At 36.4% G+C, this 13,820-nt stretch overlaps 1 protein-coding gene across 8 annotated transcripts in view; it reads right to left on the reverse strand.

Moving 5' to 3' along the window:
* Positions 1-13,820, reverse strand: part of dop (microtubule-associated serine/threonine (MAST) protein kinase dop) — a 1,172,801-nt gene that overhangs the window by 286,188 nt on the left and 872,793 nt on the right. For all 8 annotated transcript variants that reach the window (XM_081761418.1, XM_081761420.1, XM_081761421.1 and 5 more), the window contains one exon: positions 1,133-1,212. In XM_081761418.1, the coding sequence (XP_081617544.1) occupies positions 1,133-1,212 (80 nt within the window). The remainder of the gene's footprint in view (positions 1-1,132; positions 1,213-13,820) is intronic.

Consider the following 13,820-nt stretch of genomic DNA (forward strand, 5'->3'; position numbering starts at 1 on the left):
ACCATTTTATATAGAGAAAAGCTACATAAAATATGAAAGTAACTGTTTGATTGGATACATGGTTTACTTCTACATGTGTCGTGAAACAATTCGCATACGTTATTAGTTAACATTTTTCTTATTCTTAACATTTTAAGAAATAATTTCAAGCCTTATTGTGAATATTGCGTAATTCGTTAATCATCAGAAACTATTCACAGGAGTAATCTATTTTTTTTCTTTCAATTCACTGCTTGTCTAATTGACATCACGTCGTTTCTTCTGTATCAGAAGATACAACTGTTAACTATCACAGTGATATCTCGACATATTATCACTGGACATAGTTTACAACTAATAAGCAAAATGGATTTTTTTTTGACAATACTTTCTTATAGAAAGATACCCAAATATTCATGGAAATCAAGCATACAACAAAATCGTAAAAAAAAAAAAATAAATAAAATAAAATAAAATAAAATAATCACTTTCTTCAGTAAAAGCAAAAAGAAAAAGAACCTCAGTAATTGGTGTTATTCTGAATTATGTATTAATTAAACTAACACATCTACAGCTTACTGTTGTAAAGTTTAACCTAAACGTGGGCTGTCATTAACTCCTCACATCCAACTACAGCAAAATAATAATAATTTTCACAGTTGGTGATCAAATTTAAATTACACACTGATGAATCATACCAATACAACATGTATCCTTCACACTAGGTTAACTTCAAGAAAAAGGACAGAGTTAGAAATCAAATATTATCAACCTACAAGTACTGTTTGGAGATGCAAGTTAAAGAGCATCACAGTGGGACTGTACGAAAGGATGCGAATGTATGATCTTATCTGGAAAGGCTTACGAAACAATGTTCCTTCCAAATTTTTCCTTTTTTCGATATCTTCTCGCGCTTTTAGTAACGCTACGTGAACACCATAGTAAGACAAATAGAACAACTATTTTTCTAAAGTGATATTACTATTAAAGTTAGTAATTATTTCTTAATATATTTAATTAAAGCATTATAAGAAGGTTGGTTTGTCTTTTCATAGCGTTGTTGTTCTGTTTGTTAAGTGTAAAGTTGTAAAAACGTTACCTTTTTTTCTCTCTAAGACTCAAAATTCTACATTTCCTTAAAAGACGCACTTACCATGCTCGCTGACAACGAAGGTGCGGACTGTCCCAACGCTGAACTTCGCATTCGGACCAGGTTCGACGTTTCGCCAGAACCTACAAAAAAACAGAGAAGATAATTTTAGTCCCTTACAGTTAAGCTTACAACACTATATATCAACATTATATATAGTAGTGGACAAAAATATTAAAATATTCTTGAAATGCATGACTAATTTGACATTTTTATCATAGCGGGGTTTGTAGTAGGCAATGAAGTTTCTGCCCAATACAACCACCGGTACAATCTCCTCAATATATGGAAAGCTTCAATTGTAGTTGAGATAACGTTCCTTGCAGTTTGTTAGCAATCATGTTAGAGCTAAAATAATTCAAGCACTGGTCAATTATTGGGTCCCATAGGATGGGTGGTTCCGTAACCAAGGTAGTAAAAGTATTTGGTGTAGCGTTAAGCATAATACCAAAGATTACGGCCACATATAATAGCAATGGAGAAACTGCTTTTTCAAAACGCCAGTGAGGACGAAAATTTGTATTAAGTGATACAAGTGAATATTGTGTAGAATTAGGACGAAACATAAAGACTATGGCAGTTGGAAAAGTGATTGCTGAAGTAAATTCACGCTCAGAAACCATATCAATACCGAAACAGTAAAAATAGAACTCAACAAATAGAGTATTTATGAACAATAGCCTATGCAATTCCAAAGACACTCATTAGTGATCAAAATGCTACTGAAAGGAGACAGTGATGCCAAACTCATAAAACTTGAAGTATGTAGAAATGGAAAATGGTCATTTGGTCAGACGACTCACGCTTTACACTGCTTATGACTTCGAGCTGAAATTCCCGGTGTAGAAGCGGCATCCTAAGGGTAAAATTCAGATTGTTCACTGCAAAGAATAAAACATTGCGGTGGTTTGGCCCGGTTTGGGCAGTCATATAATGGTGGTACTCGGCCGAATCCATCACTACCCTGCAAAAGGTTACGTCACTGCCAATGTCTGTGACCATTTTGAGCAACCAAGTCCATCCAATGTCGCAAACTTTGTTGCCGAATAAACATGCTGTTTTCTAAGACGGTATAATGGGGAGATGAGAACTGATGTAATATGATGGTGCCCGTTACACCAATACGATTCCATATGCATTCGCTAAGAGTAGATACCTATCTGAACGCTCTGAACGATTTGTAACCCCCAAGAAGTTCACCTTCGATCTTGATGGTGCGAACGTTTGTGATCACTGTGGCGAGCGTTTGTAATCATTTTTCATTCGGTGCTCATAGTGCAAGTTAATGGTTTGTTTCGAACATTTCGTAAATGTCGACGATGTCCATTTTGTGAAGTGTAATACGTACATCCCACAGAAGGTTGATCTTTACACCTCTCGGACACGTATTTTCTGTCGCCCTCCTGATGCACATGGTGAGTCATTAGCAGCTAATATTTTACCTGTCATCATTGTTCACACTACACTTTCAAATGAGCCTTACTAGAGATTGCACTTCCGACCTCGCACTCAAGGGGTTCCTTGGTAGCTCCTGAGTATAACGCAAATCGTGTTACTTTTTAAACACAACTAAACTAGAAATTATGGGATCTGAGGGAACGCATTGATTTAACTTGGAAACTAAGAGAGCATTATTTTACCCGAAGAATGCATTTTAAAAATACAACGCTAATTGAAGATTTCCGATTTGAGGTAATTTTTGCGTGACTAAATAATGAGTTATCATGTCGATCATCTGTCCTTAACCATTGGTTGGTTGGCAATAAGGATTTTTTTTTTCGTTTTTGACGTAGTAGTTTGAGACGTGCTCTTCTTCCTAATCGCATTACGATGTTCCTTGCTTGTCTTCCTCTTCCTGGTATTTCCTCCAATAATACGTGGATTCAGTTTGAGTGTCGAATAAAGTGACCAATTATACTGTTTCTTCTTTTCTCTATTACCTTAATGATTTGCTGGTTTTCGTTAGCTTATTTTAGCATATCTTAGTTTTTCTTTGCCGCCACTAGATAGCCAGCATTCTGCAACAGCACGTCAATTCAAACGCTTTCAGTTTCCGTACTACTTCTTTCCTCAGTGTCAATGTTTTTGAACCATATAGTACGACGTTCCATATCAAGGTCTTAATGAATCTCCTTCTAATTTTCAATGACATCTTTTTTAATGTCAGTATTCGTCCTACTTAATAGTATGAAGCTATGCTTACTAAACTATTTCTTAAGTTTACGATTCGCGTTTTAATGCTATAACTATGCGTTATATGCTATACGTTTTAATTCGCATTCGTGGATTTCATAAGAGAATCCTTTATGATTCTTTGATTAGCTAATACACACTGTTTTGAATTTTAATGAATAAGTTAAAAGAGGAGAATAACATTTAAAAAGCTGCAAATATCTATCTGCAAAATGGTACGCGAATTAATAATGATTTTCAAGACATTTCATAAAATTGAATTTCCAAAAATGCCAAGAACTGCGTACCCAAATTTCTAGTCTAAAGATTTGGAAACATTAGTTTATTTAATAACATTTTGTAGATAATATCTACTCTACATTTTTTTGATATTGTAATATCCCCCACGTGGTTATATTTACAAACATCAACATGCGCTTTATTTATAAACATTACCACGTGCATTTTTGCCACAAGTAACTATAAGAAGCAGATGGCAGGAATCAGTGCCACCACTAATTAGGTGATGGAACAGGAACACTAACACCAACGCTACACAGAAGCAGCTATAAAATTCCGTGGATCACCACACCTGATATCAATTTCGGCTGATCAACTTCCCTTTCTTAGCTTGCAGTGGAGCTCTGAAGTTTCCTTTCCCCACTTAGCTTACAGCGGAGCTCTGTTGGGAACTTAATCCCTCTGCAGTGGAGCATCAAGAGATTCCTAACCACAAAACACCCAGCATGCAGCGGAGCTTAGTGGTTTCCTTCCCCGCATAGCTTGCAGCGGAGTTTTGCGGGAATTCAACCTGTTAAAATTGCTTAACGAAGAGCCTTAGCTGACATAGGAATCGAACTTCTCACTACAACAAAACTAAGCGCCTAACTATATTCGGAAGAAATTTTGAAGACCGTGTAGCTTTGTAATAACAGACAAGTACTTCCTTCCAATGACACTTAAGTATTTGCCACGATCAAGAATCTTCATACATACCCTATATATTATCTTTTGCATAACTTCAAACTGAACTGAAAGGAAATTTCTAGTTTGACACCCCACATGTATGCCCTTTAGGCTAAAGGAAATGAATGATGATAAAAACTGGTGGCATGAAAATGTGGGAGGAAACGGAACAACCAGGAGAAAACCCATGGATGCAGTGTCGTTCACCACAAACTCACTTGGCCTGTGACTGAACCAGGGACCTCCGGCATCAGCAATGAGTGCTCTGCCACTTTGTTCTCTGAGAAACTTTGAAACGAGACTCTCAATTATAGTTCAGTTTTGATTTAGAGAAAAAAGAAAAAAACGTAGTTTTCTGTATAGTACTGTAACATGTATTCCAAGTAGGAAATACGTTTGGAAGTGATTGTCAAAAATTCGCTTTATGTTTACAAAAGAACTAGCAGAATACCCGTTCTTCGCACGGGGAGAATACGTTTCATTTTGGACATACAAGGCTGAATTTGGATTTAAACGGTATTGGAAGTGCCACTGTTCATCTTAGTGACCCCGAAAACTATGGATTCGACACTAATATCGGTCATTTTCGATAATTTTTCAACATCTCCCTTCCTCCCCTAAGTTGTGCCGTGAAAATGAAATGATAAAAACCATTCCAGGCCCAAACCTCATCTATGTTGAAAATTTGATCGAGTTCGGCCGTGGGGTTCAAGAGTTATTAAGTCACTAACAGAGTCACTTTCATTTCTGTTTGTATACATTAATTCTCCTTAATTTTCTTTTTTTTTTAAAAAAAGCAAAAGGATTCACACCTATCCCTATCATTTTGTTCACCTGAACTATACCTCTAGATTGGTATATCTTCTACTGTTATACGCTGTTGTTATCACACAATTTAATAAAATTGTAAATACAAACAAAAGAAAAATAAAAAAAGAAAGAAAAAGAAAAAAAGAAAAACTAAAAAAAAACAGTTCTCTTGTAATACATCTACAAACTGTCCATAAAAGACACATGTAGTGGATTGAGTAATTTCAAAATTGTTTATCTGTTATTTTGCTTCAAATGGAATTAGGTTAATGAACCAAGAGAAAGACATCAAAAAGCAAATACCTAGCTGATGGTAGTGTTATTTTCTTTTAACAGAATACAATGTATATATATATATATAAAGTACATTCCAAAGACGACATCTACAACAATCTGTTAATTACCAACTAATGATATTTATCATCTGTTTTAAATGTTTATCTGTGGGAATTTCTTACAAAACACAGAACAAACTTCAGTTTTAATGGAAGCGATAGCAGAAAAAAATAAAACACACCGTTATGGAAAATTATCGCCGAAACTGTCGTCAACACGGATTCTAGAATATACTAAAATACGTAAATGACCCTGTCCTACATTTGAAAACAAGCAGATCTACTACACAGAAAGGAAATTACTTTTCTTAGCCTCTACAAACAATAACATTAAGGAAGGATGTGGTGATGTACATATATTTCCCATTTCCGCTCACACACAAAACAAGTGTTAATATGTTATCCCTACAGATGTCAGCTGAAACATATGACACAAAGATAGTTATATCTGAAAATATGCACAGTGATCATTATATATCTATTGTGATACATACATAAATGACTTTTCAAGAGGTGGCCGTTTCAAGCTAATAATTCAATTGCAGTAATGATTTCAGAATCTTTTCTCCGGGAGAGGGGATTTTAACATAATGAGACTGGAAAGCACGGGCGTGTCTGGCGGAGGGAACGGGGGGACACGTCCTCCCACTATTTTGAAGTACAAAATATTCAATATTTCTTTCTAATTTAATTATTTACTAACGACAGAAAAACATATATATATATATATATATATATATATATATATATATATATATATATATTTAAAATTTGGAATATAATATTCAGGCTGTGAAACGATTATAACAGAGTTCTTGATAAACCACAGAGGATCCGTGAAGGTACAGAAGGGTAAAAATGGAATCGAAGACAATACAGAGGTTGGACTAGGAAGTACAATTTAAATCAATTTCTTTTATGTCCCCCCAAATTTTACACGCCAGAGACGCCAGTGCTGGAAAGTAGTATTGCAAAAGTAGTGCTGGGAGTCTCCATTGAGCACAATAATATATATGATCCCAGGAAGGGGATTTCGTAGCTTCGGGGGGAAATTTCCCCCGAACTACCCCTGAAATCATCGCTGTCATTTGTTACAGGCACAACCAAGCGCATATGGGCACTCACCATATACACGGCCCGTATACAGCTCAGTGGTACAGTGCTTACTCCTGGTACGTGGGGTTCCTGGTACGATTCCCGGCGAAGTTAGTTTGTGGTGGACAAAGTCGTGTCCTCTGATTTTCTCGGGGCAGCCTATTCTTGTTTCCTCCCACATTGCCATTGCACCAATTTTTCCATCATCATTCAATTTGCCTTTATCTTCGTCTCTCATTCTAAGAGCATAATCGAGAGACGTTAAACTGAAAGATATAGTTACATTTATTTTTTTCCCTAAATTTCTGGAAAACAAGTATAACGAATGCCGTATTAAGACGGAAAACAGCCCAACTGCGGATATAAGAATCAAGCATATAAGGAATCTGAGGAAACAATAAGGTTCCAGAAGTCAATCTGACATGTCTGACCCATTACAAAATAAAATGAGGTATTTAACTTTCAGAACTACGTTCTTCAAGTTAAAGGTGACGGATAATTAATGAATGAAAATAATTAAGAAAAATGTAGAATGATAATGTGAGAGGAAACAGGACAACTACAAGAAAACAAACAGACGAAATGTTGCCACCACAATGCTATATGGTACGGGATCGCACCACGCGCCTCTTGCAACAGAGGTAACCGCCCAACCACTGAGCCACCGTATCTCCATTGTACCATAGGGTGGGAAAGGGATGGAAATTAAAACAAAGAAGTAACAGAGGATCTGTACAGTAAGGAAACTTGTGAAAATTTGAGGTAAATGACCTATCTGTGAGTGGAATAAATAAAACAGAAATAGCTGACAGAAAAAAAAGCCTGACAAATAACTCATTCTAGTAGATATTTTGCTTCGTCAACATGTTTAATATTCAAACAATTACACTTACGAAATAGAAGATTATTTATTTTCAATGACACATATGCAAAAGTACACGTTAAATAGATGTACTGTACAACAATAATGCTGGCGTATGAGGAATTTTTAACTCTGCTTGGAAATATTTCGATTATGTTTAATTTCTCAGTTCAATTCATTGTATAGATATTGCACATTCCTCATTACACGCAGTGGCATTCCAATTGCAACATGATGAAACATTCAAGAATATTTTTCAATAGTAACGTAACAGCAGTTACATATTCTGAATGATAAATTAGAAATATAACAAATACTAGGTGAACCTGCGCTCTCTACATATCGCATCATTCATATATGAGCATGAATCTCTTTCTCATTTCTTGCAACATCTGTACATGTCCCTTCACAGACACAAGTGAAAGACGTCTTGATCAAAAAAAGAAAAGAAAAGAAAAAAATCGGCAAGGGATATCATAAAGGGGAAATTTTTCGATTATTTTTTCTCAATATCTCGCACCGTTTACAAGATTTGAGCCTACTTCCGGTTGGAGTTTCTAATTCATGTATAATTCATGTATGGCCAGTGTTTTCTTTCTTCTTGCATGCAGTATTTAATAAGCAAATACATTACATACACATTAATTATAAGGTCAGTTATATATGGTGTTCATTGGGTAAAACTCCAAAAATAAAGATTCATCTTAGACTGGAGAAATGGTTATCCTCCTTTTTCCATTATTATTTGGCCATGAAACAAACACCTGGGACATATGCAACCACTATATACAACAGTGTGGTGTTGGAATGTATAATACGCAGGATACGGTGCTTCAGTTTTTTTTAATTTCAACATTTCCAGTGTACCCGTAAAAATGTAATAAAGAAATAGTGTCCATGTTTGTTTTTTTTAATATTCAATTAAAACTGGACAATTAACGCAAAATTTGCAATCGATCAGTGAAAACGGCATCTTTCTGGATCCTGTAGTTTCCGAGATCTTATTGTCGAAATGATTGGCCACAAACGTATAAACTTCCACAAACATATAGTTTAAAAGAACTCCAAAGATGGCAGCACAATTCACTTGCAATGATTTTGGAGAAGGCTTATTAAAATACAAAGGCTTTGAAAAATAATTTTCAAAATAAACTTTATGAAAAAGATATATTTAAATAATTTATTTAAATTACACAATAATTTATTTAAAATATTTGTCTTTGTTAAACGGAAATCACAAGTAACCGTAAATGAAAGGTTTGAAATCAAAGGTTAAAGGTTGGAACTCAGGCGCTTTTATTGCTATATTAGCATTTTAATAGATAGATAGTAATAACAGTAATAAATATTGCTAAAAAATAAAATAGCAAATGTCTTTATTCATGGGCGTTTTCTAAGGATGTTTTTCAGGATAACATTGACATGCACACAGCAGCCGGAAAGCACTATTTACTTGTTTTAAGTATGTGTATCCCAATGCAGTTGAATATGTGTATTTCTATCCTATATGGTTCAGAGACTTGGACATTACGGAAGTTAGAGAGGAAATATTTGGAGAGCTTCGAAATGTGGTGTTGGAGGAAGATGGAGAAGATAAAATGGACAGAGAGAGCAAAAACGAAGATGTTTTAAAACGGACAGAAGAAAAGAGGACACTTCTAACCACCATCCTTCGTACAAAGGCCAATTGGATTGGACACATCTTGAGAAGAAATTGTCTTCTTCACACCGCCATAGAAGGAAAGACGGAAAGGAAGCGATGAATAGGAAGAAGAACACAGCTGATCGATGATTTGAAAGATGGGAGAAAATATTGGGAGTTAAAAGAGGAAGCTGAAGATCGACAAAAGTGGAAGAAACATTTCCAGACCAAAATCTAAAATTGAAAAAAAAAAAAATCCTCATTAGACCCAGGACCTGCCGAAAGGCAGAATACTTAATAATAATAATAATAATAATAATAATAATAATAATAATAATAATAATAATAATCTCCAATTAAAGATGAAGTGCAAGTTTTCTTAAACTTCGTTATTAACGAAAATGGAAGACTCCACAAGTTATATTTTCAGTTCCAAACAATATGAGCGCTAGGCAGAGAGGATTATTTTGCATTCAGGGCTTATACAGGCTCGCGCGGATTTAACATCATGATCCTCAATGGGATTAATTCATTAATATGAATGAGGCTCACGTTAGTTCAAACTCACACTAGCTCAAGATCGGGCTCGCAACCAAAGAGACCCGCGCGCTCTCACTTCATTGAGATCGAGCTTACTAGCTTAGGTGTTGATCCCTCTCGCTAGGACTCGAGCTGCGGAATACTATCCACTTATAAAACCCGCACTCTGGCTCACTATCCACTTATAGAATTCATGCTCCGGCTCACTATCTACTCACAGGACTCGTGCTCCGGCTCACTATCTACTTAAATGATTCATATTCTGACTCACTATCCACTTAGGCTCATTTACTGCCTGATCACCAGGTACTTCTCTAGTGCTAGGTGTATGTTCCGCTCTTCTTTCCATGCAGATAGTTTTTTTTTCTTCCCTTCCTCAACTTTGATTCTTACAAAATTTACAATTATCTTTATTTATAATATTTATAGACCAGCTCTAGTGTTGTAAAGAGTCAGAAATAAACTGGATTTTTTAAGTTCTCTACCATTTTTTTTACCAAGCCTGGGAAAGACACGGAAAAGAATCGGGAAAAACAAAAAAGTTAATTTTAAGTGTTTTTTTTTTTAAGGAGTTGTTTGTTACACAGTCACTATAAGACTAAATCTGACTACGAAATATTATACAATATCCTGTTCGTGTTGCATAAATGTGTCTCTACACTAATTGCTGCCACGGGCAGAATTTACTCAGCCCTTATCCTCTTTCGAACATAAATACAATGAAACATACTCAAAATAAAGAAGAATTTGTTCTTGGAAGCAAATACATATATTTATTAATTGAGACACGATCCTGAGGATGCCGAAGGGGGTCTGCAGCTCCCAAAGTTTAGTCAGGTTTCCGTAGGAACCAAATGTACTACAACGAAACACTAGTACAAACAAGGCTCCCCCATAGCTATTCAGAATTTGGTACCGCTGAACGGAGGGTTTACACGTTAAAAAAAAAAATCAATTTCGTTCATATACTTGAAAGTTATATCAGATAGTTGCATTTTGCTAAGAAACATTACTATGCCTATATTCGTTGAGTGAACAAATAGAGTTTTGTTCAAAAATTCGTCGCCCCTCCTCTCCTTGAAAACCTTATACTCTTATATTTATTTCAAACAAGAATATTATAATAATTATTATCGGCTCCGAGGATACAGCATTTTAATGAGAAGTGTGTGGCAGTTTTTTTTTCTTTAAGAAGCTTGTTGCATATGATTTTGTTTGTATTTATCCGAAAAAACACAAAAATTGGCAAAATATTCCTGTCCCCTTCCACTTGGTGCAGCTAGGTGCAAACAAACTCCGCTGTTTCCGCTTAGTTGTATTAAGGGTAATGAGTTGAAATTGATAATTAACATATTTTAAGTATAGGAAAACTAACTACCTGACTGAAGTTCACCTTTGAACTTTTTATTTATTTATTTATTTTTGTTTAGCACAGACGCAAACATTGAACTACATATAAAACTTTCAGGGCGAAAGCTGCACATAATTTACTCCATATTTCTTTTCTTTCAACAAGTGAGTGGTCTAAACGACAAGCCTAGTAAAATAATAATAATAATAAATGAAAAGGCAGACAAGATAGGGGAGAATTAATAATTGTGTTGTAGAACCGAGTGAACCTTTGCAGTAGAAAATACGAAAACTACTGAATATGAAAAAAAACCGCGGTAATTAAGGTACTGTTAACAGGATTACATAAACTGAAAGACCTTCCGCTACCATTAAAATCTATCCACTTAGTAATAGCCATGGTTGTCCTTCGTAATCCCGTAATATGATTCTTATTACGTAGATGTTACAACCAAAGGCAAAAAATAAGAATGTTACGATACTTGGTTATTTCTTCAGCTTAACAGCCTGTACCAAAGATTTATAGCTGTAAATAAGACTTACTCAAGCCCCAAGGCCCTCTTGCATGAAGTCAGATTTGCTGCAGACAGAGAGGAATGTACAATCTATAACCCCGTTCCCTATCATGGATCTGCGAACAAAAATTGTCCTGTTTAATGCAATAAGGAATTTACGTGTCATACTCTCAAAAAAGGGAATGCCAAGGGTGGTTTACTCTTAATTGCATTTTGGGTTCTCTGTTCATTAGTTAGGTAGTGTATCGACTTGCACCAAACTGCCGTGAAACGTCATCCTATACAGCGCTCCTCGTTGGTCTACTGACTAGGGTGTGTGTCTTTGGTACACGAGGTCCGGGTTCGATTTCTGGTGAGAGACCACCATCGAAAGCACTACAATGATTGAGATCCCACTTTAAGCTCTGGGTCTCGTCTCAGATTTATTTGCTGCTGACAAAGGATAAAAATACAAATATATCAATTAATCACCCTACACAAGAAAATGTGCCCCCCAATTGGCACTCGGTACAAGAGGTTCCCGGTTTTTTTTTCCCGGTGGGAGAGCATTTAACATACTACGATGGTTCCAAGTCGACTTTCAAATAGTTTATAGGACCACGTCTCACTTAGTCTCGGGTCTGAAATTCGATGCTAAATTTCTTATAAAAACACGAAAATGTGTCATATAATTCTATTTTCCCTCCAACCTTAATTTGATGCGCATTGCATTATATGTAGGCACGCAGATCAGCTAAATTTGAAAATGAAATCTTTACGTACCACGGGTATGCCGGTTAGGATAAAGGAGACGGTGATGATGAGAAATGAGTGAAATGGTGGAATGAAGAAAGTGGGAGAACCCCGAGAAAACCCACAAGCACGGTCCACACGGCGCGAGCTGGGATCGAACCACGGACCCCAAGCACCAGAGGTGAACGCTCTACTACTGAGCCACCTCGCCTCCAGCTAAATTTGAGTCTCACTACAGTTAGCCATACAAAATACGGTTTCTCATATTTTCTTCCTTCTTCGGTCACGCAAGGCTCTTCGAAATTTCCACAAAATAATAATGTACTTACCAAAGGACACAGTGGAGACTATAGACCAGATTTAAAAATATGATGATAAAGCACGGAAAACAGATGAAGCCCTAATGTACATTTTTCTATTCTAAAAGCTAATCCCAATTCATAATCATCTGGCAAGCACAGGAAATACAACTGAGGAAGAACGTAATCAATTCGACCAGTAAAAATATGACAACTTCATAGATGCTGTAGAGAAGAAAACTTTCTCTCACGTTCCAGTCGCTTCCAGCAAATATTTAACAAGAAACCATTAGTACTTGTCACACATAACAACAATAGACACTTTGGGATAATTGTAGCAATTTCTGCACACTTTAAGGATTCTTCTTAAAGGACCAAATAAGGTATCCTTGTTTTATTTGATTTATAGTGTGAAGAAAATTTTCAATATCATAGATATTACTAAGTCATTCAAAGGTTGCACAGAAGCTAGGAGATGTTACAAATTTTAAACGGGATATGGATATCCACCGTTAACATCACCGTTACCAAGCAGATTTAACGAATTTACTCGATTAATGAACTCGACCGATATAAGCGCTCTATCAGTTTATTGCCAAAAAAAAGCATAATTTAAAATTTCACTTTCGTTCAAGAGTTATCGTGACCTCCCTCGTGGATATATGGCTAACGTACGCATCTTGACCTCAGGAGTCCCCGGTTCAATTCATAGTGAGAGATTATGTGGTTCAAATTCCACGTTGAGCTCCTCCGTGGCTAAGCGGTTAGCGTACGCGCCTTTGGCGTGGGAGGCCCGGGTTCGATTCCCGGCGGGAGCTCATGTGGTTCGGATTCCACGTTAATCAGTAGATCCACGTCTCATATAGCCTCGCTGCTGAACGGGACGTTAAACTTTAAAAAATCAAATCAAAGTCAAATCAAAGAATCAAATTCCACGTTAATCTGTAGGTCCAGCTCTCATATAGCCTCGATGCTGAAAGAGACGCTAAGGTAATCTGTCATTCCATCAAGTTTTGTGTGGAGTAACGGACGGACATACTAATAGTACAATCTTCTACATCTCACTGCGTGATATCAAAAAATTACATTGCTTAAAAAGTAGAAAGCAATCTATTCGTTGAAATATGGGATTCATTCTCAGTGCGACCAACGCTAAAAACCACGAAGAAATTGGGGCCGCGGTGGCTCAGTGGTAGGGCATTCACCTCTGGTGCATGGGGTCCCTGGGTCGACCCTAGCTTGCGCCAAGTGGACTTTGAGGTGGACAAACACCGTGTGCTTGAGTTTTTCCAGGATTCTCCCGTTTCCTCCCACTTTATTCATCACATTCATTTCTCATCATCACCGTCTCCTTTAGCCTAGCAGGCATAACG

Source organism: Thermobia domestica, chromosome 6 (assembly GCF_964235325.1).
Source record: "Thermobia domestica chromosome 6, izTheDome1.hap1.1, whole genome shotgun sequence".
In the NCBI taxonomy this organism is placed as follows: domain Eukaryota; kingdom Metazoa; phylum Arthropoda; class Insecta; order Zygentoma; family Lepismatidae; genus Thermobia; species Thermobia domestica.